This window comes from Phyllobates terribilis, unplaced genomic scaffold (genome assembly GCF_046119375.1).
Source record: "Phyllobates terribilis strain yellow unplaced genomic scaffold, ASM4611937v1 Scaffold_411__1_contigs__length_1673714, whole genome shotgun sequence".
NCBI classification, from domain to species: Eukaryota; Metazoa; Chordata; class Amphibia; order Anura; family Dendrobatidae; genus Phyllobates; species Phyllobates terribilis.
Genome location: NW_027363171.1, coordinates 1,491,468 through 1,519,084, shown reverse-complemented (window position 1 = coordinate 1,519,084; position 27,617 = coordinate 1,491,468). Strand labels below are relative to the sequence as shown.

Sequence of the window (27,617 nt, the reverse complement as noted above, 5' to 3'; positions counted from 1 at the left end):
ACTTTATGTATATATATATATATATATATATATATATATATATATATATATATATATATATATATTATATATGTGACCTTGTTATTTTTAGGGCTGTGGTGATCAGTGTGACAAGACGAGTCATGGCTGGGAGATGTCGACATGAAGGTCTGACCAGATGGAGAAGAAACAACAGAAACCGTCTCTGATCAGAAGAGACGTCAGCGATCACTGGATGTAAGTATTTATTCTGTATCTGCACTGTATGACTTGGAGTAATACTGTTATTTGTAAAATCACTTAGGCCACATTCTCATTTTTGTGTGAAATGTCCATGAGCTGCCAGATTTTTTTATTAGACGGCACACAGACTCAGAGTTTTATAAATCCATTCACATATCTGTGAAAGTCACAGATCCGAGAATGAGATCTGCGAGACTCAAATCATGTCCTGTTCTGATCGGATTTTGAAGATCGGAATAGGACTTACTCAGTGGGTCTGTGTGCTGTTTGAAAGAAAAAGAAAATTAAGCAGGACACTGATGCAGAAATGTAGCCTTATTATATATATAGAGCAGTCCCTTAGTGTATAATGTACTCACTTATTATGGATAGCACAGTCCTTAAAGGAGTATTCTAATCTCCAAGTTCCTATTTCAATATGTTGTAGGTATAATAATAGCAACAAATACCTCCAATTAGAAATGTAGTATAGTTCTCCTAATTAGCTATGTCACTTACCCCATGTGCAGGCATTGCAGTAGCTTAGGTATCCATGGTTACAACTACACACATATTGTTAGTTAGTCAGCTGTTGGTGGTCGCAACCATAGATACTGTGAGGCAGTGACTGGGATCGTATACGAGGGACGTTATATCTCCCCCAGAATGTGCACAGAGACCTATTAAAACCATTGGAGTGCATTGCAGTCATAGACACAGCTGCGGCTGCATTGCAGGAATGAAGGTGAGCATTGACCTGGTCAGACTACCTGGCAAAGGCAGATTAAGTAAAACCCGGCAGGGCCTTCATTTCTTGCAGGGGTCCTTTAAAACCCCTGCACTAAGGATTAGTGTTGTTCTGTGTTGGAACCTGCTAGGTTTATACCTAATTTTGCTGGGCGGACGGCGGCCCGGACCGATCTCTTGGAAGGGAAAAAAAATCGGTAATGGTCCGGTGGATCTCTCAGGCAGAAGAAGCTTTTCAGTCCCTGAAGTTGACCCTGTGTGGACAGCCGGTCCTCATCAGCCCCAACTTCAAGGAAACCTTCATGCCTCGGAAGTAGGCCTAGGGGCGGTATTGTCACAAAAAGTGAATGGTGAAGAGCACCCGGTCACCTACTTAAGTAGAAAATTTGTCCGGGTAGAGAAAAACTATAGCTTGGTAGAGAAGGAGTGTTTGGCTATTAAGTGGGCCTTGGAATCGCTACGTTATTATTTACTCGGGCGTCAGTACCGCTTGGTGACGGACCACTCACCCTTGGTATGGATGAGAAATGCCAAGGAGAGGAATGCGCAAGTCACCAGGTGGTTCCTATCACTGCAAAATTTCAGTTTCTCTGTAGAACATCGCCCTGGGAAGTTGCAGGGAAACGCGGATGCCCTGTCCCGGGCACCGTGTATGATAGCAAATGTTCAACCCCACAAGTTTGAACAGAGGGGGGGGATATGTGAGGCAGTGACCGGGATCGTATACGAGGGACGTTATATATCCCCCAGAATGTGTACAGAGACCTATTAAACCATTGGAGTGCATTGCAGTCATAGACACAGCTGCAATGCAGGAATGAAAGTGAGCATTGACCTGGTCAGACTACCTGGCTAAGGCAGATTAAGTAAAACCCGGCAGGGCCTTCATTTCTTGGAGGAGGTCACAGGAGGCAGTGGGGCGGCCTCCTCCCTCCAACCCGGGTTTTCCAGTGGCTCTTGCCACAGGTCCTTTAAAACCCCTGCACTAAGGATTAGTGTTGTTCTGTGTTGGAACCTGCTAGGAGCTCAGCCGGATTGAGTGTGGCTGAACCCACTCCTGGGAAGCCTCTGCACCTGTCAGGCTCTGAGCGGCCCGGCGCGGCCTTTGCCCCCGGCAACCGTTGTTTATGGACTCATGTTAACCCAGCTGCGAACCGGAGGACTTTCTGTTTACCCGTGAGTTGCTGAATAAAAGCTGTTTATGTTGGACTTGCTTGGGTCACTGCCTCAGTTACTGCACAGTGTGAACACCGCCGCCTTACAGCTTGGTGGAGAATGTGGGCATAGTGACTGAGGCATACCCCCACTGGCAGCTGCATGGCCACAATCCGACCTGCCACCTTTCAGTTCCACCCCGTGGACAAAATGGTGGATACTCTCCTGGCAGCAGCGTGATCAGCAGCAGCAGTTACTGTACCAGCAGCAGAAAACAAACCAACTGTTGCTCCAACAGATTGTTGCCATGCGGGAGACGCCGACGGCACCATCCCCGGAACGTTGAGAGGCCCGGGACAAGGTTCGCTCAGCGTTGAGGAAGATGGGACCGGAGGACGACGTGGAAGCCTTCCTGACCATTTTTTTTTTTTCAAACATCATTTTTATTTGTTTTTTAAACATAAGAAATCATAGAAAAACAAATAAGAACAAATAGAACAGAGCCAGGATGTAGAGAATAATAAACCTGCACACAAATCACGCACCATAAATGATCAACAAGCTCCGGTTACCGGGCTTAACAAATAGACATCTAAACTCAGTATTAGCAAGTTACAGTCATCTACAATCAATGCAATTAATTAAATAACGATAAATTGTGATGAATTTCTTCCCTGCTTTAGTTAACACGTAAGAGTCCTAGGTTATTATTTAGATCCTCCAGAATATACCATTCTGTAGAAGTAAATGGTTGGACAATTTTATTCTTTTCAGACATAGAACGGCAAGTTATAATAAACTGTTTCCATTTTGATAGAAATTTGCCAGCTCGCTGTTCCTTGTTACTAAGGGCATCTAATTGCTCCACTCCCATAAAATGTTTCATTTGGATTATTAGCTCTGCTATGGGGGAATGATGGGATCCAGCCAATGTTTAAGTAACTGTTTTTTTGCCAGGAGGAGTAGAGTATGAAGCAGTTTTGGGGGCCTTTTGATTTTTGGTCAGGGTTTTCTGGTTTATCCCAATGATGTAATATTGCTACATATGGAGAGAGATTGTATCCTGGGCCCCAAATAGTCTTTATCACATCTGATACTTGATTCCAGTATACTGTTGAATCAGGGCAGGACCATAGGCTGCACATAAGATCAGAGTATGGGTGATGACATTTAGGGCATGCAATCATCCTATTTGACAAGGGATCTTTTTTCGATATGTTTAAAGCGTAAATGGCAAGCGTACATTCGTTTATAATGTATTTTCTAAATATATTCCAACCCGATCTGATTTTAGTAGGGATTTCAACGTCATCTAATTGTTGCTTCCAATATTTAAAGAAGACATCAGGGTGTATCTTTAATAAATTAGATTTCATAGCCGAGTAAAGACTAGAAATTGAGGGAGTACCAGTTGGAGATAGTAAAATTACATCTAATTCGTTTTGAAAGGTCTCGAAGGTGACATCCTTTAAGTTTGACATAATGGATAATCTAATTTGTTCAAATTGGAGGCCATGCTGCAGAGGTAGATCATATTTATCTATACATTCTGGGAACGTCAACCATCTCCGATCGATTGGGTGGAGTAGGTGGGATATGTTATGAATACCTGCTTGCTGCCATTTCATAAATAATTTATTTTCACTGCCCTGTGGAAATTCCGGATTCCGCCATAGCGGCAGGTGCTTAGAAACTCTGAAAGAAAGGCCATATTTCTTTCTAACTGCTTTCCAAGCGGAAATGGTGTCTTTAAGAGTCACAGATTTTTTGATTGCTGGGGGAAGAGAAGAGTAGCGAGAGTGTAGAAGAGCAGTTAAATTAAAGGGGTAAGCATAGTCTGATTCCAAAGAGTAATCAGAGTATGTATGTCTTTTGTGGAGCCAGTCAATTATGTAGCGAAAAAGACAAGCCAGGTTATAATTTCTTATACTTGGAAAATTGATGCCTCCATCATCCTTGGACGACATAAGTTTGTCAAGGCTAATCCTAGGAGGTTTTCCTCTCCATATAAAATGACTGAATGCCTTATTAATAGTGTTGAGCATTCCGATACTGAAATATCGGGTATCGGCCGATATTCACTGTATCGGAATTCCGATACTTAATTCCGATACTTTTATAATATCGAATACCGGAATCGGAAGTTCCCATAATGCCTGCGCTCTGCAGTGTCTGTGAAGGATGACAAGCTGGGTGGCAGCGCTCAGCTGCGATCCAGCCTGTCATCAGAATGCCATCCCAGCGTGGGAGAATTCTCCTGATTGTTTAAAAGCCGGCGGGCGGTAAAAAGCCCCCTGCTTTTAAACAATCACACAGCCCCATACTGCTTCCCCGCAGCCTCCCACCCCGATCCTCCGCTCCCCTCACCACCTCCAATCCCAATCGTAAATTAGGACCGGGCGGGGAGCGGAGCACCAAGGAGTGAAGGACCCGGGTGGGGAAGCCGGCAGTGAAAAGACTTCACCGCCGGCTTTCCCGTTCTGTGCTGCGCTTTCCCGCCGGTTATTTCAAATGAACAGCTGAGGTATCAGGTGATGCCGATCAGCTGTTCATTTGAAGTCGCTGCGGTGCCCTCAGAGGGTTCACGTGAGTTCATGCTTGACTGCATTGCATGAACTCACATGAACTTTCCCACGGCCGCACAGGTCAGCCTCACCTCCCGGACCCGTCATGATTAGTGTGTGCGCGGGGTGTGTGTGTGCGGGGTGTGTGTGTGCGGGGTGTGTGTGTGCGGGGTGTGTGTGTGCGGGGTGTGTGTGTGCGGGGTGTGTGTGCGGGGTGTCTGTGCGATGTGTCTGTGCGTGCAGGCAGACATAGGCCGATGTGACACTACTACTCCCATCGGCCTATGTCTGTCCCCCGTCCACTCGTGCCAGCAGGATCAGCTTGATGGGAGCAGTAGTTCCCATCAGCCTGATCCTGCTATTTAAATTGCCCTACTGTGTCCCCAATAAATGTTAAATACATGTCATTGGTGGCCAGTGGTTACCTAAAAGAAATTAGTTCATACATTACCTGTCCCCGCCGATCGCCACCTAAAATAAAGTGAAAAATAAAAAACTACACCTATACTCACCTAGACACCTAATTCCCCGAAGCCATCGATCTCCTGTAGTAAAATATAAAATAATAAACCACAACCTTATCCTTACCCCTCCGTAGTAGTCCACGAGTGTCCCACGAAGATCTCCAGTTTAGAGCAGCCACATAGAATGTGACCGCTCTGAACCGCTGCCGCCGCTAGAATGACGGGGCCGTAAGGGTTCACCGGAGTTCAGGCAGCGCTGCTCCGGTTAGCTCCTTTACGGCCCTGCTGTATCGTGAGAAATTCCCACGGTACAGCAGTGCCGTAAAGGAGGTCTCCGGAGCTGCGCTGCCTGAATGCACTCCGGTGACCTCAGTCAGTGGCTCCTGCTGCCGGGAGCGGACGTGTTCCCGGCAGCGTGAGCTTACAGCAGCCATGCACAGCTGTCACCTTCTCCAGATGTGACAGCTGTGCATGGGAGATCAGCGCAGGAACGTGGACAGGTAACTATTTTTTTTTAGTAAACTAAGAATTAAATAAAATGGTGTGTTTTATTTCAAATAAATTATTTTTTTCTGGGTGTAGTGTGTTTTTTCTTTTTAACACTTTGTAGGTTAGTAATGGGGGTGTCATATAGACGGCCATCATTACTAACCTGGGCTTCATGGCAGCTGGCGCTGACATGAACCCCACCACTATTACCCCCTGCCACCGCACCAGGGCAGCGTGGAAGAGCGAGGCTAAGTGCCAGAATTGGCGCATCCTATGGATGCGCCATTTCTGGGGCGGCTGACGGCTGGTGTTTCTAGCCTGGGAGGGGGCCAATATTCATGGCACCCTTCCTGAGCTATTAATATCAGCCCCCAGCTGTCTGCCTAGCCTTTGCTAGCTATTAAAATAGGGGGGACCCCACGTCATTTTTTTGGGGGGGTCCCCCATTTTAATAGCTAGTAAAGGCTAGGTATTCAGCTGGGGGCTGATATTAGTAGCCTGGGAAGCTCCGTGGGTTTTACCACCTTCCCAGGCTTCAAACATCTGCCCCAGCCGTCTGCTTAACCTCCGCTAGAGACTAAAATTATGGGGGATCCCACGCCATTTTTTTTTTAAATAAATCCTTTATTTTAACACTAAATGACATTTGAGGAGTTAATAAAGATGCAGTCCCTAAATTATTATTTATTTTTTAATTAATTTTTCCCAAAAATTTTGACGTGGGCTTTGCCATATTTTTGTATGCCAGCCAGGTACAGCATCCAGCTTCTATGAACGCGCCATTTTCCGGGGCGGCTGCGGACTGCAATTTGCAGCGGGTGGGGCCCAGAAAGCTTGGGTCTCCCTGCGCTGCAGATTCCATCCCCCAGCTGCCTAGATGTACCTGGCTGGACACAAAAATAGGGAGAAGCCCCACGTATTTTTTTTTTAAATTATTTCATGAAATTCATGAAATAATAAAGAAAAAAAGGGCTTCCCTATATTGTTGTGTCCGGCCAGGTACAAATAGGCAGCTGGTGGTTGGGGGCAGCCCGTTCCTGCCTGCTGTACCTGGCTGGACACAAATATAGTGCGAAGCCCCACGTCAATTTTTTTTTAATTATTTCAGGAAATTCATGAAATAATTAAAAAAAATTGATGTGGGGCTTCGCCCTATATTTGTGTCCAGCCAGGTACAGCAGGCAGGAACGGGCTGCCCCCAACCACCAGCTGCCTATTTGTACCTGGCCGGACACAACAATATAGGGAAGCCCTTTTTTTCTTAATTATTTCAGGAATTTCATGAAATAATTAAAAAAAAAAATACGTGGGGCTTCGCCCTATTTTTGTGTCCAGCCAGGTACAACTAGGCAGCTGGGGGCTGGAATCTGCAGCGCAGGGAGACCCAAGCTTTCTGGGCCCCACCCGCTGCAAATTGCAGTCCGCAGCCGCCCCGGAAAATGGCGCGTTCATAGAAGCGCCATCTTCTGGCGCTGTACCCAACTCATCCAGGGCCCTGGTGCGGTGGCTCACTGGGTAATAAAGGGGTTAAGGCCAGCTTGGCATTATCAGCTGGCCCTAAGCCCGAAATTCATGGGGTCACGCCAATATTAGACATGACCACCATGAATTTCTAGTAAAGTATTTAAAAAAAACACAACACCCAGAAAAAAGTCCTTTAATTGAAATAAAGACACAATTCTTTATTGTTCTAAATTAAACTATACTTACCATCACGCCCATTCCAGCTGAAGCCAACGATCTCCTGCAATAAAAGAAAAATAATAAACCAACCTCATCCTTACCTTCCCATGGTTCCCAGGACAGCTTCAGCTCTGCTACATCGAGATGACAGGCTGGACCTGCAGAACGCTGCCATCCAGCCTGTCATCCCGCAGACACTGAGAAGCGCAGGCATGCTTGCGCTCCTCAGTGTCTCTCTGTGACGGCATCCAGATGAGCCGAGGTCATGTCCAATGAACTCGGCTCACCTCATGTACGTCACTGACAGCATGGGAAAATTCTCCTGCACTCAGCGCTTCAGCGTGAGAATTCTCCCACGCTGTCAGTGACGTGCATGAGGTGAGCTGAGTTCATTGGACATGACCTCACCTCATGCACGTCACTGACAGCGTGGGAGAATTCTCCTGCACTCAGCGCTTCAGCGTGAGAATTTTCCCACGCTGTCAGTGACGTGCATGAGGTGAGCTGAGTTCATTGGACATGACCTCACCTCATGCACGTCACTGACAGCGTGGGAGAATTCTCCTGCACTCAGCGCTTCAGCGTGAGAATTCTCCCACGCTGTCAGTGACTTGCATGAGGTGAGCCGAGTTCATTGGACATGACCTCGGCTCATCTGGATGCCGTCACAGAGAGACACTGAGGAGCGCAAGCATGCCTGCGCTTCTCAGTGTCTGCGGGATGACAGGCTGGATGGCAGCGTTCTGCAGGTCCAGCCTGTCATCTCGATGTAGCAGAGCTGAAGCTGTCCTGGGAACCATGGAAAGGTAAGGATGAGATTGCTTTATTATTTTACTTTTATTGCAGGAGATCGTTGGCTTCAGCTGGAATGGGCGTGATGGTAAGTATGGTTTAATTTAGAACAATAAAGAATTGTGTGTTTATTTCAATTAAAGGACTTTATTCTGGGTGTTTGTGTTTTTTTTTTAACTTTGACTATGGGGTTAGTAATGGGGGTGTCTTATAGACGCCTCTCCATTACTAACCTGGGCTTGATGTCAGCTGGCATTATAAGCGGACATCAACCCCAGCCCTATTACCCCCTGCCACCGCACCAGGGCAGCGTGGAAGAGCGAGGCTAAGTGCCAGAATTGGCGCATCCTATGGATGCGCCATTTCTGGGGCGGCTGACGGCTGGTGTTTCTAGCCTGGGAGGGGGCCAATATTCATGGCTCCCTTCCTGGGCTATTAATATCAGCCCCCAGCTGTCTGCCTAGCCTTTGCTAGCTATTAAATTAGGGGGGACCCCACGTCATTTTTTTTGGGGGGTCCCCCATTTTAATAGCTAGTAAAGGCTAGGTATTCAGCTGGGGGCTGATATTAGTAGCCTGGGAAGCTCCGTGGGTATTAACCCCTTCCCAGGCTTCAAACATCTGCCCCAGCTGTCTGCTTAACCTCCACTAGAGACTAAAATTAAGGGGAACCCCACGCCAATTTTTTTTAAAATAAATCCTTTATTTTAACACTAAATGACAAGTACAGTAATCAACACTGTCACTGTACTTCATATATATGTGACTGACATGTTTCTATCTATCTAATCTATGTATGATTCTCTATTCCTTCTATTCTAAATTGTCGGGTACAGATGCTGAATTGCCGGCTGGCTTTCTTAAAGAGACGGTGCATGAAAACACTATTATTTTTTTAAATAAATCCTTTACACTAAATGACAAGTACAGTAATCAACACTATCACTGTACTTCATATATATGTGACTGACATGTTTCTATCTATCTAATCTATGTGTGAAGCTCTATTCTGTCTGTTATAAATTGTCGGGTACTGCTGCTGAATTGCCGGCCGGCTTTTTTAAAGAGACGGTGCACGAAAACACTATTATATTTTTTAATAAATCCTTTACACTAAATGACAAGTACAGTAACCAACAATGTCACTGTACTTCATATATATGTGACTGACATATTTCTATCTATCTAATCTATGTGTGAAGCTCTATTCTTTCTATTGTAAATTGTCGGGTACCGGTGTATGCCGCTGATGAAAATGGATGATAGTAATGTTGTTGTTGTATGCCTTATGTTTATGAGTGACAGTTTTCCTGCTATATACCTGCATGTCATAAGAATTTAAATTAAAAAAGGACCATGTTAAATTCAAATCTGTTTTTTTTTAAATTTTTACCGGTGTTTGGTATGCGTTGGAAAAGGGGTAGTCTTATACGGTGAATATATCCTAAACTCTATATTTTAACAGGAAAGTAGGGGGGTCGTCTTATACACCAGGTCGTCTTATACGCCGGAATATACGGTATTTATAGACCGCATGGCTGGTCTTAATAATCCTATACTGCTACTTTTTTTTAGGGATCCATATTAAGGCCCACATTTTACATCTAGGGGATTTCCCCATTTCTGGGTACGTCCTAGGAATCCAGGCACCAGGTCAGAGTCAGAGCTGTGTGAAAGCCCCATCCTCTTTCCTTAGTATATATGTATATTGGCTCACTATATGTAATTCCACCTCCCTTAGCGTAGCAAGGGTAATTATTCTGGGACCTCCATTAAATATATTTACATATTCATGTATGAAATCCTTTTTCACATTACACCTTCATAAAGAATATCATTAATCATGTAAACACTGATGCTGGATGAGTCATCCATTTCACCATCTTTATTCATGGAGGTGCTGATCTACAAGAAAGGGAACAAAATATAATTTAAAAAACGTTCATTGATTTCATCATTTAAAAGAAACAGACACTACTGAATTGTTGGGTTGAATTGTAAGTTATCACTGTAGTATTGAATTCCACATTCAATCCGTTCTGTTTGAGTGTATTTTACCTATATATCCATTCTAATTATTTTTCCTTTAATAGCTTAACTCTATCTCCCCCTCTCCTTTGGGGTAAGACTACATCTATTATCCTGAATTTTAATTGTTTTTTGACATGACCAGCTTCTACAAAATGTTTCGATACCGGGAGGTCCATCCGTTTTTTCCTTATTGTATATCTATGGTGATTGATACGGGTTTTAAAATCACATGTTGTCTCCCCAACATACCAAAGTGAACAAGGGCATTCCAATAGATATATCACGTGATCAGAATCAAATAATGTCTGATGTTATATATAACTCCCATTTTTGGATGAGTAAACTTTTCACCCTTCAGCACTGAGTTACAATTTATACATGAGAGACAGGGGTAACATCCCTTTTTGCTCCTACCTGTAATGAATGTCTGTGTCATAGTTTTTAATGTTCCAATGTCTGAATGGACCAACTTGTCTTTGATATTTTGTGCCCTTTTATAAGAGAATAATGGAGGATTTTTAAATTCTGGTACATTTGTCAGGCAATTTCCTAACATTCTCCAATGATTTTTAATAATTTTAGCTACCTCCCCACTTTCATCACCATATGTTGTGACATGAGGTATCCTACCCATATACTCCCTCTCCTTTTTTGATTGAATCAAATCCCTCCTTTCAACTTGTTGAACTTTAGCCATTTGTTGTTCCAATAATTTTTTTGGATAACCTCTGTCCTCAAATTTTTTCGTTAATATTTTAAAATTTGTTTCCAAACCACTCTCCTCACTTTCAATTCTTTTAATCCTCACATATTGGTTATATGGCAAGGATTGTATAATCTTTTTTGGATGATGGCTATTAAATTTTAACATAACATTATGATCCGTAGGTTTGGTATAAAGGGAGGTTTGCAGACACCCATTTTTTTGTGAAACAAGAACATCCCAAAATTTTATTTTTTCTTTAGAGCTCACCAAAGTGAATTTTATGGTTTCATCAATTTTATTTAAATAAATGTGGAACTCTTTCAACCCTATTTAGGAACCAGTCCACAGGAGGAAAACGTCGTCTATGTATCACCACCACTCCAGAACCTTCCCGAAGTGGTGGGACACATAGACGAGGTCCTCCTCCAGAGATGCCATCACAATATTGGCGTAAGCCAGCGCCATATTGGCCCCCATCGCAGTGCCACGTAATTGGATAAAAAAATCATTTCCAAAAAGAAAATAATTATGATACATTACAAATTTTATTAATTCTATAAAGAACTTCTGGCTCTCACTAGTGTACTCAGTTGTCAGGAACTTGCGTCTGATTGGCTCAATCCCGCTTTCATTATCAATAGATGTGTAAAGGGAAACCACATCAAACGAGACCAACATCACCTCCCCTTTAAGTTCAACATTTTGTAATTTCAAGATGAAATCCAAAGTGTCTCGTATATATGATACCAAATTTTTTGATAGAGGATTCAAAATTTTATCTAGGTATGTCCTAATTGTACTGCTCAACAAATCCACACCCGACAGTATCAGTCGCCCTGGTGGACTTTGTAAGCACTTATGGATTTTTGGCAACTCATATAGTATGGGTGTGGTCAGATGCTCCATCCATAAATATTCATACAAATCCTTGTTAATTAATTTTTTATCCAATGCTTTAAGCAAGATAATCAAAATATCTCAACATATGCATAAATTCAAACTTGGGATCCCTCTCTATTTTTTGTTATATACCTCCCCATTGCTTAATTGTCTCCTAATTTCATTAATATACTTGGCCCTTGTCCATGATGACGACAGCCCCACCTTTATCAGCTGATTTTATTATGATGTCGTCGTCATGGACAAGGGCATTTAGAGCTTTCAATTCCTCTACTCCTAGATGAGGATTTCTTGTATTCCTATTTACATTCTTTTTGAGTACCTCTATATCTCTGTGTACCGCTTCTATAAATGCCTCTATAACCGGCACATTCCCTGGTGGTGTAAAGGTACCCTTTTTAGTTATAAGCGCTTGCTGTAGACTGAGCTCACTATCACATACTTTGGGAACCACAACATTATTGGTAAACCAATTCTTTAACTTAATATTTCTAACGAACTTCTGAAGATCCAGCACTAACTGAAACCAATTCACGTGTTTGGTTGGACTAAAAGTCAAACCTTTATTCAGAAGCGCCATTTGTTGATTCTGATAACTCTTTACTTGATATATTTACCACTAATTAATGTCCTTTTTCCGTGTTGTTATTTGCCTTTGCTGTCGTTGCTTGCTCCTGTCTCTTTTCTCTCTTTTGTTGTTTCCGATGCCGCTTGCCTCACCTTTTTGGTACTTTTTTGTATGCTGTGTTGTATCTGGATCTAGGGAGAATAATATTATGGGTATGGGTAAGTCCTTAAATTATTATGTCTCATTTTTAGATTCTTATGATCATAACCTCTTCTATTCCAAGAGGTATTCCCCTCTTTCTGCCAATTGTATATATGACCATTCTGGTAATCCTCTATATCTCGATTCCACTTGCGGCGCTTTACAGAGTGGCAATTACTGTGAGTAATTTTGAGGGGCTGTGTATTGGTGAGCTGCCACACCAGATTGTGTATAGTTTTGTGTGATTGTAATGTGCTTGACATATGTTTGAGAAGGATTAGCTTGTTGTGATCTTGGCAGAGGCTTGTGAAGTTCAAATTGTTGAGTGTAGGGCTGAGGCTCACAAAATGTTGGCCCACCAGTAGCCTCCAGAGGCATGAGGGTAGTCAGATGTGAATGTTGCTGGTTGTAGGGTGGTGTTGGACGGACAGAAGAAGGGTCAGGCATGTGCTGGTACTGATGGGTGTAGGCGGTGTTTGGCGAAACGGAAGAGGGAGCAGCCATGTGTTGATAATGATGGGTGTATCCGTGGTTTTATGGGGCAGCAGAGGGTGCAGGCATGTGCTGATAGGGTTAAGTTGCAGTTAGATTTACCAGCCCAGAAGACAAGTGTAGCAACATTTTGACCATGTGTACTGGAAGTAGCAGATGACAGCTGAGTTTCATGGTGGCCAGCTCACCATTGTTCAATTGGTGAAAGAACCTGGTTTGGCACCTGTTGTCCCTGGCTAGCATCAATGAGGGTCAGTATTGCAGCCCGTACCCATTCCTGCCATTCCTCTGGAACTTTTGCAAGACATGGAGACAGTGACCTACAAAAGTGATCAACTGATGTTTCTGGTGTGAGGGTATTGATGATCGCAAGAACCCGAGCATCAATCACCTATGGCAGCATACGCAGCTCTTCCAGACGCCTGGTTCTTCTTCCTCGGACATTGGTGGCAATAATCCTTGGACGAATCGGTGTGGATGACTGTGGTTGTAGTGCATTCTGTGTTTGGCCTGATGGTTGCGAACTTTCTTGTGTGCTTACTGGAGCAGGATCAGTGGAGCCTTCAGCAGCATCAGACACTTCTTCAGCCTGTGCTTGTGGATTCTGGTCAGCTGGGGGGGGTGATCTGTCTCGGATGCTGATGTACATGTTGCGGATGGTTCTGCTCTTGTAGATTCATCTGAGTCATCCAGGTTGTCATCAGTTCTATGAGAAATTACATTGCCAAGATATTATTGTAGGTATAATAGAATGTAGACAAACATAAGTGTTGGCATCTTTAAAATGATAAGAACATATGAAGCTAAAGCGTCAGTGTAAAGGCCTTTACCATTATGAAGATCACAATTGGACTGTGTGTACTTCTAACTTAACACATATGTATTTAATTAGGCACTTGATCTGTATGTGTCTTTCTGATCTAGATAATATACATTTTTGAAAATAACAAGTTAACACATCAGATTATGTTCTGCCTTAAATAATAAAATGCATACACAGTCACTTACTGGTTGAGTTCCATTATTGGCTTCAGAAAAGCTAAATTCTTGTAGTAGACATATCGCCTTTTTTGGTGGCACCTGATGTCGTGGGTAGTGGAAGAAATTCTCGCCTGAACCGATCCCTCGCTGAGCGCCATCGCCGCTTTACAAAATCAACTGAAAGACAATGGTGAAACAAATATGAGTGTAAATGTTTAAAGTTGGTTTTAAAAGTTTCCTAATATACTATTTTCAATTTTGAAAAAAAAATAGTTTTGCACAGATAATTCAATTGATAAGTGAACAATTAGGCATTTCCAAAGAAAAATCATTTTACATTTTAACAGTATTGGAACTTACTTCTGTGGGGCCAATTTAAGGGATGATGTCAGCATTAAATTATATTTTTGGATAACATCATAAATGTAAGCATTTGTAAGTTTTGTAAAGTGAAAACTTGGTTGAGGGACTCAGGGTAGGTAGGCTAAAATAAAAATAGTGGGTGCAGTAATGCAGTATATGTGTGGCCTTGCCAGGGGCAATAAATGGTCCGTGTTTACAGGAATGCTGGAGATAACACCCAAAAAACATTCACACAAAGGGGTAGTATTATGTAAACATTGCCATTTACATGGAGAACAATACCAGCCGGCACATGGCCACCGAATGGTTTATACATGTAATGTAGAACAGATCTTATGGCTCCTAAAACCAAAAATGCAAGAAAACTTTCAGTCGCCTTACAACATTCAGTTAAGACATTGGATAATTTATGTGCAAATTTACCCAGAAGGGTCCAAATTGTAAGGCATCAAATCCAATATACATATGGTGCAATACAATAAGCAGAAAAATCAAAAGTAATGGCAGAAAGTTACAAGGCCATGGAAGGGAATGCCAAACAATATTACACTTTGTAAAATTATAAGGGATTTGGCCAAACACTTCTCCACATATTATGGATTTCCACATTGCAGCTACTTTTGAGACATTTTCTTATATTAACTAACAAATTATTTAATGTGTTGTAGGAAAAGACTGGAAATAACACCGGCCTGATGAGATGCATAAATACAAGCTACAAATCAGGCCACGGACACACAATGCATGTGTAATACATGCTTACGCTAGGCTGGTTACTAACAACCAAACTTTAAACTAAACAATTGGGAATGAAAAACAGTCCACACAGTAATATATGAACAATTAGGTCTATATGTTATTTTTAACAAAGTAAAAACAATCTACACGTCTGGTAATGTCTGTGTGGTTCAGCCCTTTTAAATTACAAAGCACACAACACAATGAACAGTATATGCATATAAAAATACATTTTGTTATGAAAAAGGAACTGCTATGGGATAACTTACCAAACTTTGCCTGCTTGGCTGGTGAATATGTGGCCCATCCTGGTCTTGGGAAGAGCTGTGCGGCTACAGCGAGCCAAGCCCGCTCTATTCTCCGTCTGTCATGGTATCCCTCTGTTCTGGTGTCCCAAAGCTCAGGGTGCTGCTCCGCAAGAGATATTAGCCGTGCTGTGTCCACCCTGGGGGCCATTCTGCATCGAATCCTCACCACACTTGCAAAACTCCACCATTCTCATAGTATTCCAACTTCACCTCTCACAAAATGCTGACAAGATTAGGCCAAACTTTTAAAACAATCATGGTCTAAACACCTGGGTGATATTGAAACAAATTGTTATTATGTTAACCCTATAACCTTTAAAAATGCACACAGATGGCACACGGATGTCATCTGTGTGCAGTACGTCTTTACATAGACCCATTGACTTTAATGTGTCCATGTGATCGGTGCTGTCGTCAAAAAACTGACTTGCCTCCGTGTGGAGCACAGGAACACATGGTCTGTGAAAATACACTGAGGTGTACAAAGACCCATTGATTTGAATGGGTCTGCATGTGTCATTGTTTCCGGTACGTGTGGAAACTGTCACCACTTGTACCGGAGATACTGAAAAGAGAAAGAGTCCTTAAGGAGATAATTGTCAGGAGGAAAGGGTTTGGGTTCATGGAGAACATGGCTGACTACTCTGTCGGCTACAGGCTCTACGATAGGGACAGGCTGCACCTCAATGGGGAGAACAAAATGAATTAGAGACTCTTAGGTCAGCCACAGATTACGATGTGGTGGGCATTACAGAAACCTGGCTGGATGAAAGCCATGACTGGGTGACAAACATAGAGGGTTACATTACATTCAAACGGATAGGAAAGAAAAATAGGTAGAGGGGTGGGTATTTTCGTTAAAACCAATTTAAGACCTCAAGCTCAATGATGACATGGGGGGGGGGGGGGCTTCAACAATGTAGAGCACACATGCCCAAGTCTTGGTGATTATATTTGACCCGCGAAACCAGAACCATCACACCTATGTGGGGCCATTATTCTGCATGAAGGACTTTGTGGGGCCCATTATACTGTATGGAAAGCTATGTGGGGCCTATTACACTGTATGGAAAGCTATGTGGGGTTAATCATACTATATGGCGAACTATGTAGGGCCATTATTTTGGAGGACGCAAGCAGAAGATCTCATGATTAGATTTAGAGAAAGAGGGAATAGCCATCGCTCTGTGAAGAAAAGCATTTCACCGAGATAAATATACCACACATCATAAATCCCTCTATAATATAAAACCAGCCAAAGACGACAATACGTTACGGTTCATTACAACATTCCACTCTAAAGCGACAGAATTATGTGACTGTCTTAACAACTCAGGGCCCATCTTAATGGCTGAACCCATATTGGCAAAATATCTACCACAGAGACCGCAAATCATCTTCAGAAAAGCAAAAAATCTCTGTGATCATCCTACGAGAAGCCACTATTATCCTACCATTCTCCCTAATTTTCTGAAAAGACCACCTCCAGTAAATTGATGTGTACCATGTGGTAGATGTGTGGCGTGTCATAATGTCGAACATGCTCTTTCACAGATTCCCAGGGCTCTAGGACCTATTACGTCACCAAAAAGATAACTTGTACCTCTAAAGCGGTGGACTATTATGCGACATGCCTGTGTCCTAAAATCTATGTAAGGCTGACAACTAAAGACAAGAATACGTGAACACGTCCTAAGTATTGAAGCGGCGGTAAATGAAACTGATATTTCTACGTTAAAAACTATTCCCAAGCATTTTAGAATACACCATAAGTGTGACGCATCTAAACTTAAACTTCTGGGTATTGACATGATCACCACTAATATTAGGGAAAGTAGAGTGAGCCAACTATTAGCCCAGAAAGAGAGCAGATGGATTTGGACTTTAAAAACACTCCATCCATTGGGCTTGAACGAAAATATTAGTTATGCCCCATTTCTCTGATCACCTATATCCACATTGTTTTAACTTTTTTCTATTTCTTTAGTGTTCCTCCATGAGAGTTCATCGTCTTTTTCTACCAAATATTCATAAAGGCAATACATGGTGATTGGCATGTTTGTATACGTGATATCTCCATTTCTATCCGTCAATGACGTTGTGGACTTCCATTCTGCTATTGGATAACATGGACATAATTGCTGGCGCTGTATTGTCTCTCAAGCTCTGTAACTTTTTTTGTGTGTGCACATTTTTTGTCCATACAGTTATTATTGTATACCTTTCGCATTTACAGATCGATATTTTGAGAGATATTTATTATGCATTTATACTATGATCTCATATAATCATGTTATACTTCATGCTTTTCTTGAAGATATACTTTGTTTTGTGATGGCCAATTAACTTCTCTGACTTATATATAATTGGCTATCGCCTATACCCTTAGATATATATACATATTTGGTCCATGCTATTATTGACAGTTATGCTAGTTTCTTTTTCTCTCCGGTTGTATTTGACTATATGTCTGTGGACTGGGCGGTACGCATGGCTTCACTGTTCTCTGTGGTGTCCTCGTTGGCCGTATTAATGTGCTCTGTGACGCGCGGTCATGTGGATCACCACGTGCTTGCGGCATCATGGATTACATGACGCGGTTGCTGTGGTGTAGCGGTGATTGCCATGCGTCATGCCATGCCCTCCCCACACCCATTGGTGGAGAGACTACCCCCTTTTCTATTGGCTCATAGGCCCTTTTTAAACCCTACCCAACTTCATTGATGCCACCCTCTGACGAAGGCAGCCGTGCCAAAACGCGCGTCAGGGTGAGCGCCATTGAGGAGCGTGTTCACATCCACTGTGGCTGGAAGTATTCTATAGGATTCATGATACTCTCTTTTTGCTGCCGTTCTTTAATCTTTTTTCCTACTTAGGTGCATTTTCTAAGCTTTAATATGTATTAGGATATACTTTTACCCTGTAGCCTAAGAGGTCAGGGCACTGATACCACTTATAAACATCTGCTATAAGCAGATATGATAAGCACCTGCACTTTTATTGAATGCTTCACTGCATTTTAACAATATATTCTTATTTTTGGGAGCCCAATTATGTATTTACATCAGAAAAGAATCATGTTTTTTAACAAATGTCTGAAAAGCAATGTCTAAAGCATTCCAAATGTTATGTTATCATATGTGTCATGTTCGAGATCTGTGTTCTGCTGCTGTGATACCGCAATTTCCTCCGGGATAAAAATAAAGTATATCTTATCTTATATCTTATGTTAATTTGTCTCATGCTCCTCATTAGTGTTCCTCCATTGTTTTACTATTAACTGCCTCTGTTTCTGCAATTCATATTTTTTTCCTGTATAAATTATAATGAATACAATTTTGTAATTAATTCACTATTATATGGGACGCTGACTCAAATTTTTTTCCTCTTGTTTCTTATATATGGGGGACTATGTGGGGCCCATTATTCTGTATGGAGGACTATGTGGGGCCCATTATACTGTACACTGGTTGTGCGACGACTTTGTCTACATTTTTCATTTTGTTCCTCTGCATGTTTTGAGTTTTTGTTCAAACGTAATTTTCGCAAGTTAACAGATGTCGGCAATATGAAAATCACAACTAAAACCAAATAAAAAAGGGAGAAGTTGATTCAATCTTTGCATTGTGTGCATATGTGTGCCACACTAAGCATGGAGAAAACAGAAAAAGGAGAAGAGAACTGTCTGAGGACTTGAGAACCAAAATTGTTGAAAAATATCAACAATTTCATGGTTATAAGTCCATCTTTAGAGATCCACATTTTCCTTTGTCCAAAGTGCACAGCATAATCAATAAATTTACAACCCATACAGTCAAATATAGTGGAGGTTCAAAGGTGTTTTGGGGTTGCTTTGCTGCCTCTGACTGTGTGCAAGGCATCATGAAATGTGAAGATTAGCAAAGGATTTTCTGTCACAATATAGTGCCTAGTGTCAGAAAGCTGGGTTTGTGTCCTAGGTCATGGGTCTTCCAGCATGACAATGACCCCAAACATACTTCAAGAAGCACCCAGAAAATGGATGGAAACAAAGTACTGGAGAGTTCTGACCAGCAATGAGTCTGGGTCTAAATCCCATTGAACACCTGTGGAGCGATCTTAAAATTGCTGTATGGAGAAACATTTTAAAATTTGAGAGTCCTCAGTGGTTGTTACCATCTTTTCAGTTTGCCATTAGTCAATAAGCTTTCAAGACTACTCAGGTCTCTTCATCAGACATAGTATAATACAAAATCTGAAGAGTCACATATTTATACATAACAGGGCACAGGAATAATGCAATAGATAAGACAAGTGATGTGAAGCAGAACTATCAGTTTCGGAAAAGGATAAGCAGTTGTGGCCGTAAAAAAGTGTGGCCACAAGTAGATCTATTCTTTTTTTGTGTGGCGATGAGAATTCATCCTTGTTTTAAGTTTTTGCCTCGTCTCCCCGAAATACAGACCCCCAGTTGGACATTTGGTACATATAATTAAGTAACTACATTATTTGTGGTGCAGCTGAAAGTACCTGGGATCTTGTGGTCCTGATGTGAGTTGGGAATCTTTATCTTGTCCGTGGTCATTATAAATGGACAGGTTTTACATATACATATAGGATGAATTTTATAAGTTTCACCACAAAGGTGAAACTATCCTCCCGGTAAGTTTGCTTTTCCTCCCAGTACCTTTTCATTCTAACAATGATAGGTTTCTAGGAGATTATACTTGTTCCTTTTATTTTTGGTTCTCCTTAGCTTGCCTTCTTTGCCCTATATGAATGTATTTTGGTTTCTCATTCAGGTTTTTCGTATTTTACTTCATACTTCCCTTTCCCCTTGTTGACAGTGTGTTGCAGCCTCCCCTCTGGTTCCTCAGGAGGTATGACAAACTCCTCAACGACTTATTAGGGAGTTAGGTCTGTGGTGGTATTTTTAGTTGTGTAGTTAGGGCCTTTCTTGTCTGTACAGAGACTAGTAAGGTGTAGCTGCGGCATTCTCCCCAGTGTGGGTTCTACGGTGGTTATCAAAATGCTCTTTCAGGTTAAAACATTTCCCACATTTTGAACATGAAAAGGGCTTCTTCCCTGTGTGAATTCTCAGATGTTTGGTAAGATTTTATTTCGCTGTAAAATATTTCCCACATTCTGAACATGAAAATGGCTTCTCTCCTGTGTGAGTTCTCTGATGGTTGATAAGAGTTGATTTCTGTGTAAAACATTTTCCACATTCTGAACATGGAAAAGGCTTGTCCCCTGTGTGAGTTCTCTGATGTATATTAAGATATGATTTCTGTACAAAACATTTCCCACAATCTGAACATGAAAAAGGCTTCTCCACTGTGTGAATTTTCAGATGTTTGGTAAGAGTTGATTTCTCTGTAAAACATTTCCCACATTCTGAACATGAAAAAGGCTTCTCTCCTGTGTGAGTTATCTGATGGTTGATAAGAGTTGATTTCTTTGCAAAACATTTCCCACATTCTGAACATGAAAATGGCTTCTCTCCTGTGTGAGTTCTCTGATGGTTGATAAGACTTGATTTCTGTGTAAAGTATTTTCCACATTCTGAACATGGAAATGGCTTCTCTCCTGTGTGAGTTCTCTGGTGCCTAGCAAGACTTGTTTTCTGATTAAAACATCTCCCACACTTGGAGCAAGAAAATCTATTCTTCGCTGTGTGAATTTTTTGATGTTTAAGAATAGACTTTTTGAGAGGAAAACTATTTCTATATTCTGAATGTGAAAATGGCTTCTTTGCTTTAGGAGCAATTTGTTTTTTAATGCTTATTTTGTGACTTTGATTTTCCTTAGTAGTCGGTAATGAATCAGAAGACAGGACCTGTATCAAAGGATCAGATGACAGATCTTTTCTGTGAAGGGATGATGGTATATCTGGAGAAATGGCATTCATTTTAATTGTATCCTGTGGGATCTGAAAATTATCTGATTTGAAAATTGAAGATGTCAGCTGTCCCTCTGATCTCCTGGTACAGTCATCTGCCAAGAATAAAACCAATTATTATTTTTTAATAAAAAATACTTGAATTTTATATTTTTGAACAGTTCTACTTAAATTGTCTGTAAAAAAGGCAAGTTATATAAAAAAAATCACTTATTCACCAGGACAATGACTGTCTAATAGAAAACCTCATAGGATGAAGCAGTGGAGCGTGGTGTTCAACTGTTTGTTCATTCTGTCTCCCAAATATGGAGTTAAAGGCGCAGGCTCTGTCCAGCCACTAAGATTAGGGTTGCTGGAACCAGTAGTACCATCGAGTCTGACAGTATGGGTGTGTGTTCTGTCCAGCTGGATTAATCTGCTCCCTGCTTCAGCCATTTGGAGAGCACCGCACCCTACTAAAGCTGGAAGCATAATGCCGGAAGCTGCCAGATACAGCCTTGTTCTCCTCTGGTTCAGTCCTCTGTGATCAGCTCCCGGCTTGTGTATTTGTTTCCTGTTGTGACCTCGGCCCGTTTACTGACTACTCTTGTGTCTTCTGATTTTGTATTTTCTTTGCCCACCTGGTTCTGACCCGGCTACCTGACTATTCTTCTTCCCATCTCACTCCACAGAACATTAGGTAACACTGTGGCCCAAGCCTAGGGGTCTCTGTGTAAGTTCAGATCCATGTAGAGGGGTTAAAGGATGATGAGCAAAGTAATTTGTGAAATCTGTAAACAGGGTAGATAGTGACAAGCCTGTTCGTGGTGGCCATCTTTTAAGCTTCCAGATGACCAAGACCAGCGCCCCCAATACATTGTGTCTGTGAACTATTCCAGCAAAATCGGCATTCCTAATAGCTAAATGTCGCTCCTTCCCTTCTTAACCTGCCATGTACCCAGACAGTAGTGTACAGCCATATATAGGGGATTGTCAGATTCAAAATAAGTTGGAAAATAATTTGTAAGGTCCATTTGTTTCCTATTATTTTTTGTGAAGAATTCCAAAGTTATCACCACATAAAGTGACACACGTCAGATTTGAAAAATGAGGCCTGATTAGAAACATAAAACTGTCTGCGGGAAGAGGTTAAAGCAGAGGATTACTGAAGTCAAAAACTGTGACTATAGACAATAAAACATCTACTGAAATGATCAAACTCAACAGTCTCCATCAGAGAAAAATGAGTAACTAGTGGTGAAACCTCTCTGGGGTAATTGGAGCATGGGGCTCGGTGGCTCTTGGCAATCTAAACTATCGTAAGGGACAATATTTTCTGTCAGATGAGTTTCAAGAAGAAATATTAGACATTTAAAGTGAACTTTTTATAATAGTGCAGAGATGAGGTGTCTTAAATTTAGATCTCGGGCATTTGGAACAGGCAATGGAGACCTTTTTGAAAGACTACCAGGGAGTTACAGACTCACATAAGTGAGGGAGGCCGATCCAACCACAATGAAACTATCATAGTGAACTTGTGAAATAAAGAAAGAATATATAAATATGTAACATCCCCAGCAACAACATATGTATGAGGGGAGAAATCCAACACTAAACTGGAGTTGCACTCATTTATGGTGGACCATTGGACCTACTAGGAGCTCTGACCAGAAGAGTAGAGAAAGTATCAGTGCCTCCCGTTTCAGGAGAGATTCTGCAGTTATCTGAATTTCTTAGGCTTGAAAACATAATGGAATCTATGATTAGTGTTAAGCGAATTTGTTTGGCATTTCAAATTCGGGTTCGTGTTCGGGCGCATCCGATTTTTTTGCGCGAACAAGCCGGAAACCCGAACATGAACCCGAATTTGAAATGCCGAACAAATTCGCTCAATACTATTTATGATGTGAAGTGAATCCATGAAACCAGGGATTGAGCCATGCCAACACATCTCCTGCAGTCGTGAATAAATGTATATTACAGCCATCAGCCACGCACAGCTTAGAGATACAGTTATATGAAAAAGTTTGGGCACCCCTATTAATCTTAAGCTTAATGTTTTATAAAAATTGGTGTTTTTGCAACAGCTATTTCAGTTTGATATATGTAATAACTGTTGGACACAGTAATGTTTCTGCCTTGAAATGAGGTTTATTGTACTAACAGAAAATGTGCAATCTGCATTCAAACAAAATTTGACAGGTGCATAAGTATGGGCACCCTTATCATTTTCTTGTTTTAAATACTCCTACCTACTTTTTACTGACGTACTAAAGCACTTATTTTGGTTTTGTAACCTCATTGAGCTTTGAACTTCATAGCCAGGTGTATGCAATCATGAGAAAAGCTACTTAAAGTGGCCAATTGCAAGTTGTTCTCCTGTTTGAATCTCCTCTGAAGAGTGGCATCATGGGCTCCTCAAAACAACTGTCAAATGATCTGAAAACAAAGATTATTCAACATAGTTGTTCAGGGGAAGGATACAAAAAGCTGTCTCAGAGATTTCACTTATCAGTTTCCACTGTGAGGAACATAGTAAGGAAATGGAAGAACACAGGAACAGTTCTTGTTAAGGCCAGAAGTGGCAGGCCAAGAAAAACATCAGAAAGGCAGAGAAGAAGAATGGTGAGATCAGTCAAGGACAATCCTCAAACCACCTCCAGAGAGCAGCAGCATCAACTTGCTGCAGATGGTGTCACTGTGCATCGGTCAACTATACAATGCACTTTGCACAAGGAGAAGCTGTATGGGAGAGTGATGCGAAAGAAACCGTTTCTGCAAGCACGCCACAAACAGAGTCGGCTGAGGTATGCAAAAGCACATTTGGAGAAGCCAATTTCTTTTTGGAAGAAGGTCCTGTGGACTGATGAAACCAAGATTGAGTTGTTTGGTCATACAAAAAGGCTTTATGCATGGCGGCAAAAAAACACAGCATTCCAAGAAAAACACTTGCTACCCACAGTAAAATTTGGTGGTGGGTCCATCATGCTTTGGGGCTGTGTGTGCCAATGCCGGCACCGGGAATCTTGTTAAAAGTTGAGGGATGCATGGATTCCACTCAGTATCAGCAGATTCTTGACAATAATGTTCAAGAATCAGTGATAAAGTTGAAGTTACGCAGGGGATGGATCTTTCAGCAAGATAATGATCCAAAACACCGCTCCAAATCTACTCAGGCATTCATGCAGAGGAACAATTACAATGTTCTGGAATGGCCATCCCAGTCTCCAGACCTGAATATCATTGAACATCTGTGGGATCATTTGAAGAGGGCTGTCCATGCTCGGCAACCATCAAACTTAACTGAACTGGAATTGTTTTGTAAAGAGGAATGGTCAAAAATACCTTCATCCAGGATCCAGGAACTCATTAAAAGCTACAGTAAGTGACTAGAGGCTGTTATTTTTGCAAAAGGAGGATCTACTAAATATTAATGTCACTTTTCTGGTGAGGTGCCCATACTTATGCACCTGTCAAATTTTGTTTGAATGCAGATTGCACATTTTCTGTTAGTACAATAAACCTCATTTGAAGGCATAAACATTACTGTGTCCAACAGTTATTACACATATCAAACTGAAATAGCTGTTGCAAAAACACAAATTTTTATAAAACATTAAGCTTAAGATTAATAGGGGTGCCCAAACTTTTTCATATAACTGTATATCATGGCACAGGTGTAATGTTTTCTGTATAGTTTATCACAATCCTGCTTGAAGTTAGCTGGTTTTAAAAGAAATTGAAAAGTCAGAATAAAGGGAAACTCTGTTGTTATTGTACAGAAATTCACACTTGGCCTCACTGCACATTTAATGTTATCGATGAAAAAAAGTGAAGTTTGACCAGAAAAACTGGACCTGGTCTTGTAGGGACCATATGAGGACATTCAGCAGCACAGAAGGGAGAGAAGGTAGATTCATCCAATAAGATATCAGGGATCTAGGAAGCCAACAGCATCATTACCCTCCGTTTCCTCTTACAGGTCCATTATAATATAATATAATATTCTTCAAGTGATTTTCTAACTTGTCAGCACATTCTACGTACGCTGTCATTATGCTTTGTAGTTTACAGATCAGGGCAGGTAACGGTCAGCGTCTACTAATCCCAGGGGGTAGGTGGATCCTCCAGGTTGTAAGTTCTATAGAAAAGGGCTTTCCCAATTCACAAAGTAATTTGAATATTTTCGGACGAAGAATTTTGTGGTCTAGCGACAAAATGGTGATCACGCGATTGTGATACGGCCGGACTACACCACCGATAAAGCAGCCACAGCTGGAGACTGAGAAGAATCTGTGACTTCTCTGCATTTAGTGGTTACTACTCACCTGGGTAGTCATATGTAGGAGTCTCCTCTTTACAACGCTCATCACCCCTCACGTATGTCTCTGGAGTATTAATATGGGTCAGATCTTCACCCTGAGACAAATGTTATAAAAGTCACAGAGAGATGGAGAAGTCACATCTATGATCAGCTCTAATCCTGCCATCTCCACTGTTCTCATAACACAAATATAAAACATAATAATGATGGCTAAAACAAAACTGAAGATATGACCTTTACAGCCGTCTACACATTATAGGGGAAATCTCATGACATCTTCTCTCTATCTACCTGATGATCCTGAGGAACATTGAGATCTTCGTGTTTACAGTCCTGTGGAAGAAGAGGACGGGGACATCTCTCCGGTGTTGTCCTCTTACTGGATAGATCTGAAGGAAACACATACAGGGACTGAATTCATTCTTTACATACAGATAATTATAGGCCGTGTGTATTTAGTCCTGTCTATTACCTGGAGATGTGAGGGGCTGTGGAACCTCCATCATGATGTCCTTGTACAGATGTTTGTGTCTTTCTAAATATTCCCACTCCTCCATGGAGAAGTAGACAGCGACATCCTGACACCTTATAGGAACCTGACACATACAATGATACCATCATCCCCCCAATCCCTTCATAGCGTTACGGTATAATGTCCCAGCAATGTCACCTCTCCAGTCAGCAGCTCAATCATCTTGTAGGTGAGTTCTACGATCTTCTGGTCATTGATGTCCTCATGTATCAGGGGGTGAGGTGGAGGTCTCGTGATTGGGCTCAGGGGTCTTTCCCATCCCTCAGACACATGGACCTGACAGCGCTCACTAGAGGTCTTCACTAATATGTAATCCTGGTTATGGAAAGACATATAAATAAATCTCACTACAGACATTTCCAGAGTCCTCACCTCTCCAGTTCTGTCCATCTGTTATTCCCATAGATAAGAATGATGTAATGTGATGTCATCAGAATTTCTCACCTCTCCAGTAAGCCGGAAGAGGATCTCTAGGGTGAGGTGGAATATCCTCTCCACCATCTTGTCCATCATTTTCCTGGATAAATCACGATCTTCACTGAGAGGATCCGGTATTCTAGAGATCTGAATAAGAAAAAGATAAGCTGATAGAACATCATAAAAATCCTGTGTAATAATACAATTGTTGGAGATACTAAGGGGAAATGTGGCGCCCCTGAGGGTTCGGTCGCCACAGGGGTACTGCATCTCAACCAGAGGTGTGGTACCTCACTCTCAGGTAAGGAAGGAGTACGGCTCAGGACCCTAACATCAGCATCCAACACACACCACTCCAAGCAGCAAAGGGGGGCAATATGCCTCTGAATCCTTGCTGAGCCCTCCCCCTGGCTGGAGTGGGGAGAACCCAGAGAGGGGGGGACCAAGTAGTGGGTGTAGGTGGAGGAAGAAGATCAGGGGAGCACTTCCATAGGAGTATATAGAGGGAAGCCATCTTAGAGTAGAGAGTTGTTGGAGAGGAGAAGTGAAAGGAGCAGGGGCTCTTTAGGTGCTCTGCTCCAGAGGTGGGCCTAGCCTGTGAGACCCAGGACAGAAGGAGAGAGGAGAGAAAGCGGGAGGCTCCAGGCACAGAGAAGAAAGGATCCCAGGGGTACGGGCAGTGCTGGAGGCCACCCGTATGCCCGCGTCTACCAGGAGGTGGAGGGGTCAGGCCATCAAAAGGGAACCGGTCCATCAACTAGTAAAAGAATCCTAGTCTTAACTAGAAACCGGAGGCTTCTGTACTTTCAAGGTGCAGTTGCCACAAGTCCACATCAGTCACACCGAGTAGGTAGCCACATAGGACCCAGGGGACGGAACAGATGTCACCCGCCAAGGCCCGAGGGTACCGGATTGGAGTCACTAGATGTGAGGTGCAGGGAAAAGGACAGAGAAGAGAACACACCGAAGGGGGGCCTGCTAAGTACTCTGGAGCTACTTGGGGGTAGCCCGAGCCCCTCACTGAGTAAACACAGGACGACGTGGGAAGTTATGATCTGCAGTTGTAACTTGGAGTGCAATAACCGTGAGAAAAGACCCTGGG

At 42.1% G+C, this 27,617-nt stretch overlaps 1 protein-coding gene across 1 annotated transcript in view; it reads right to left on the bottom strand.

Annotated features, from left to right (window-relative positions):
* Positions 1-18,805: 18,805 nt before the first annotated feature.
* Positions 18,806-27,617, bottom strand: part of LOC141225681 (uncharacterized) — a 30,130-nt gene continuing 21,318 nt past the window's right edge. Inside the window, exons 2-6 of the mRNA XM_073667089.1 lie at positions 26,543-26,662; positions 26,039-26,413; positions 25,858-25,955; positions 25,571-25,661; positions 18,806-21,358 (exon numbers count right to left, since the gene is read on the bottom strand). Of these exons, the coding sequence (XP_073523190.1) occupies positions 20,478-21,358; positions 25,571-25,661; positions 25,858-25,955; positions 26,039-26,171 (1,203 nt within the window). The 5' untranslated portion in view covers positions 26,172-26,413; positions 26,543-26,662 and the 3' untranslated portion in view covers positions 18,806-20,477. The remainder of the gene's footprint in view (positions 21,359-25,570; positions 25,662-25,857; positions 25,956-26,038; positions 26,414-26,542; positions 26,663-27,617) is intronic.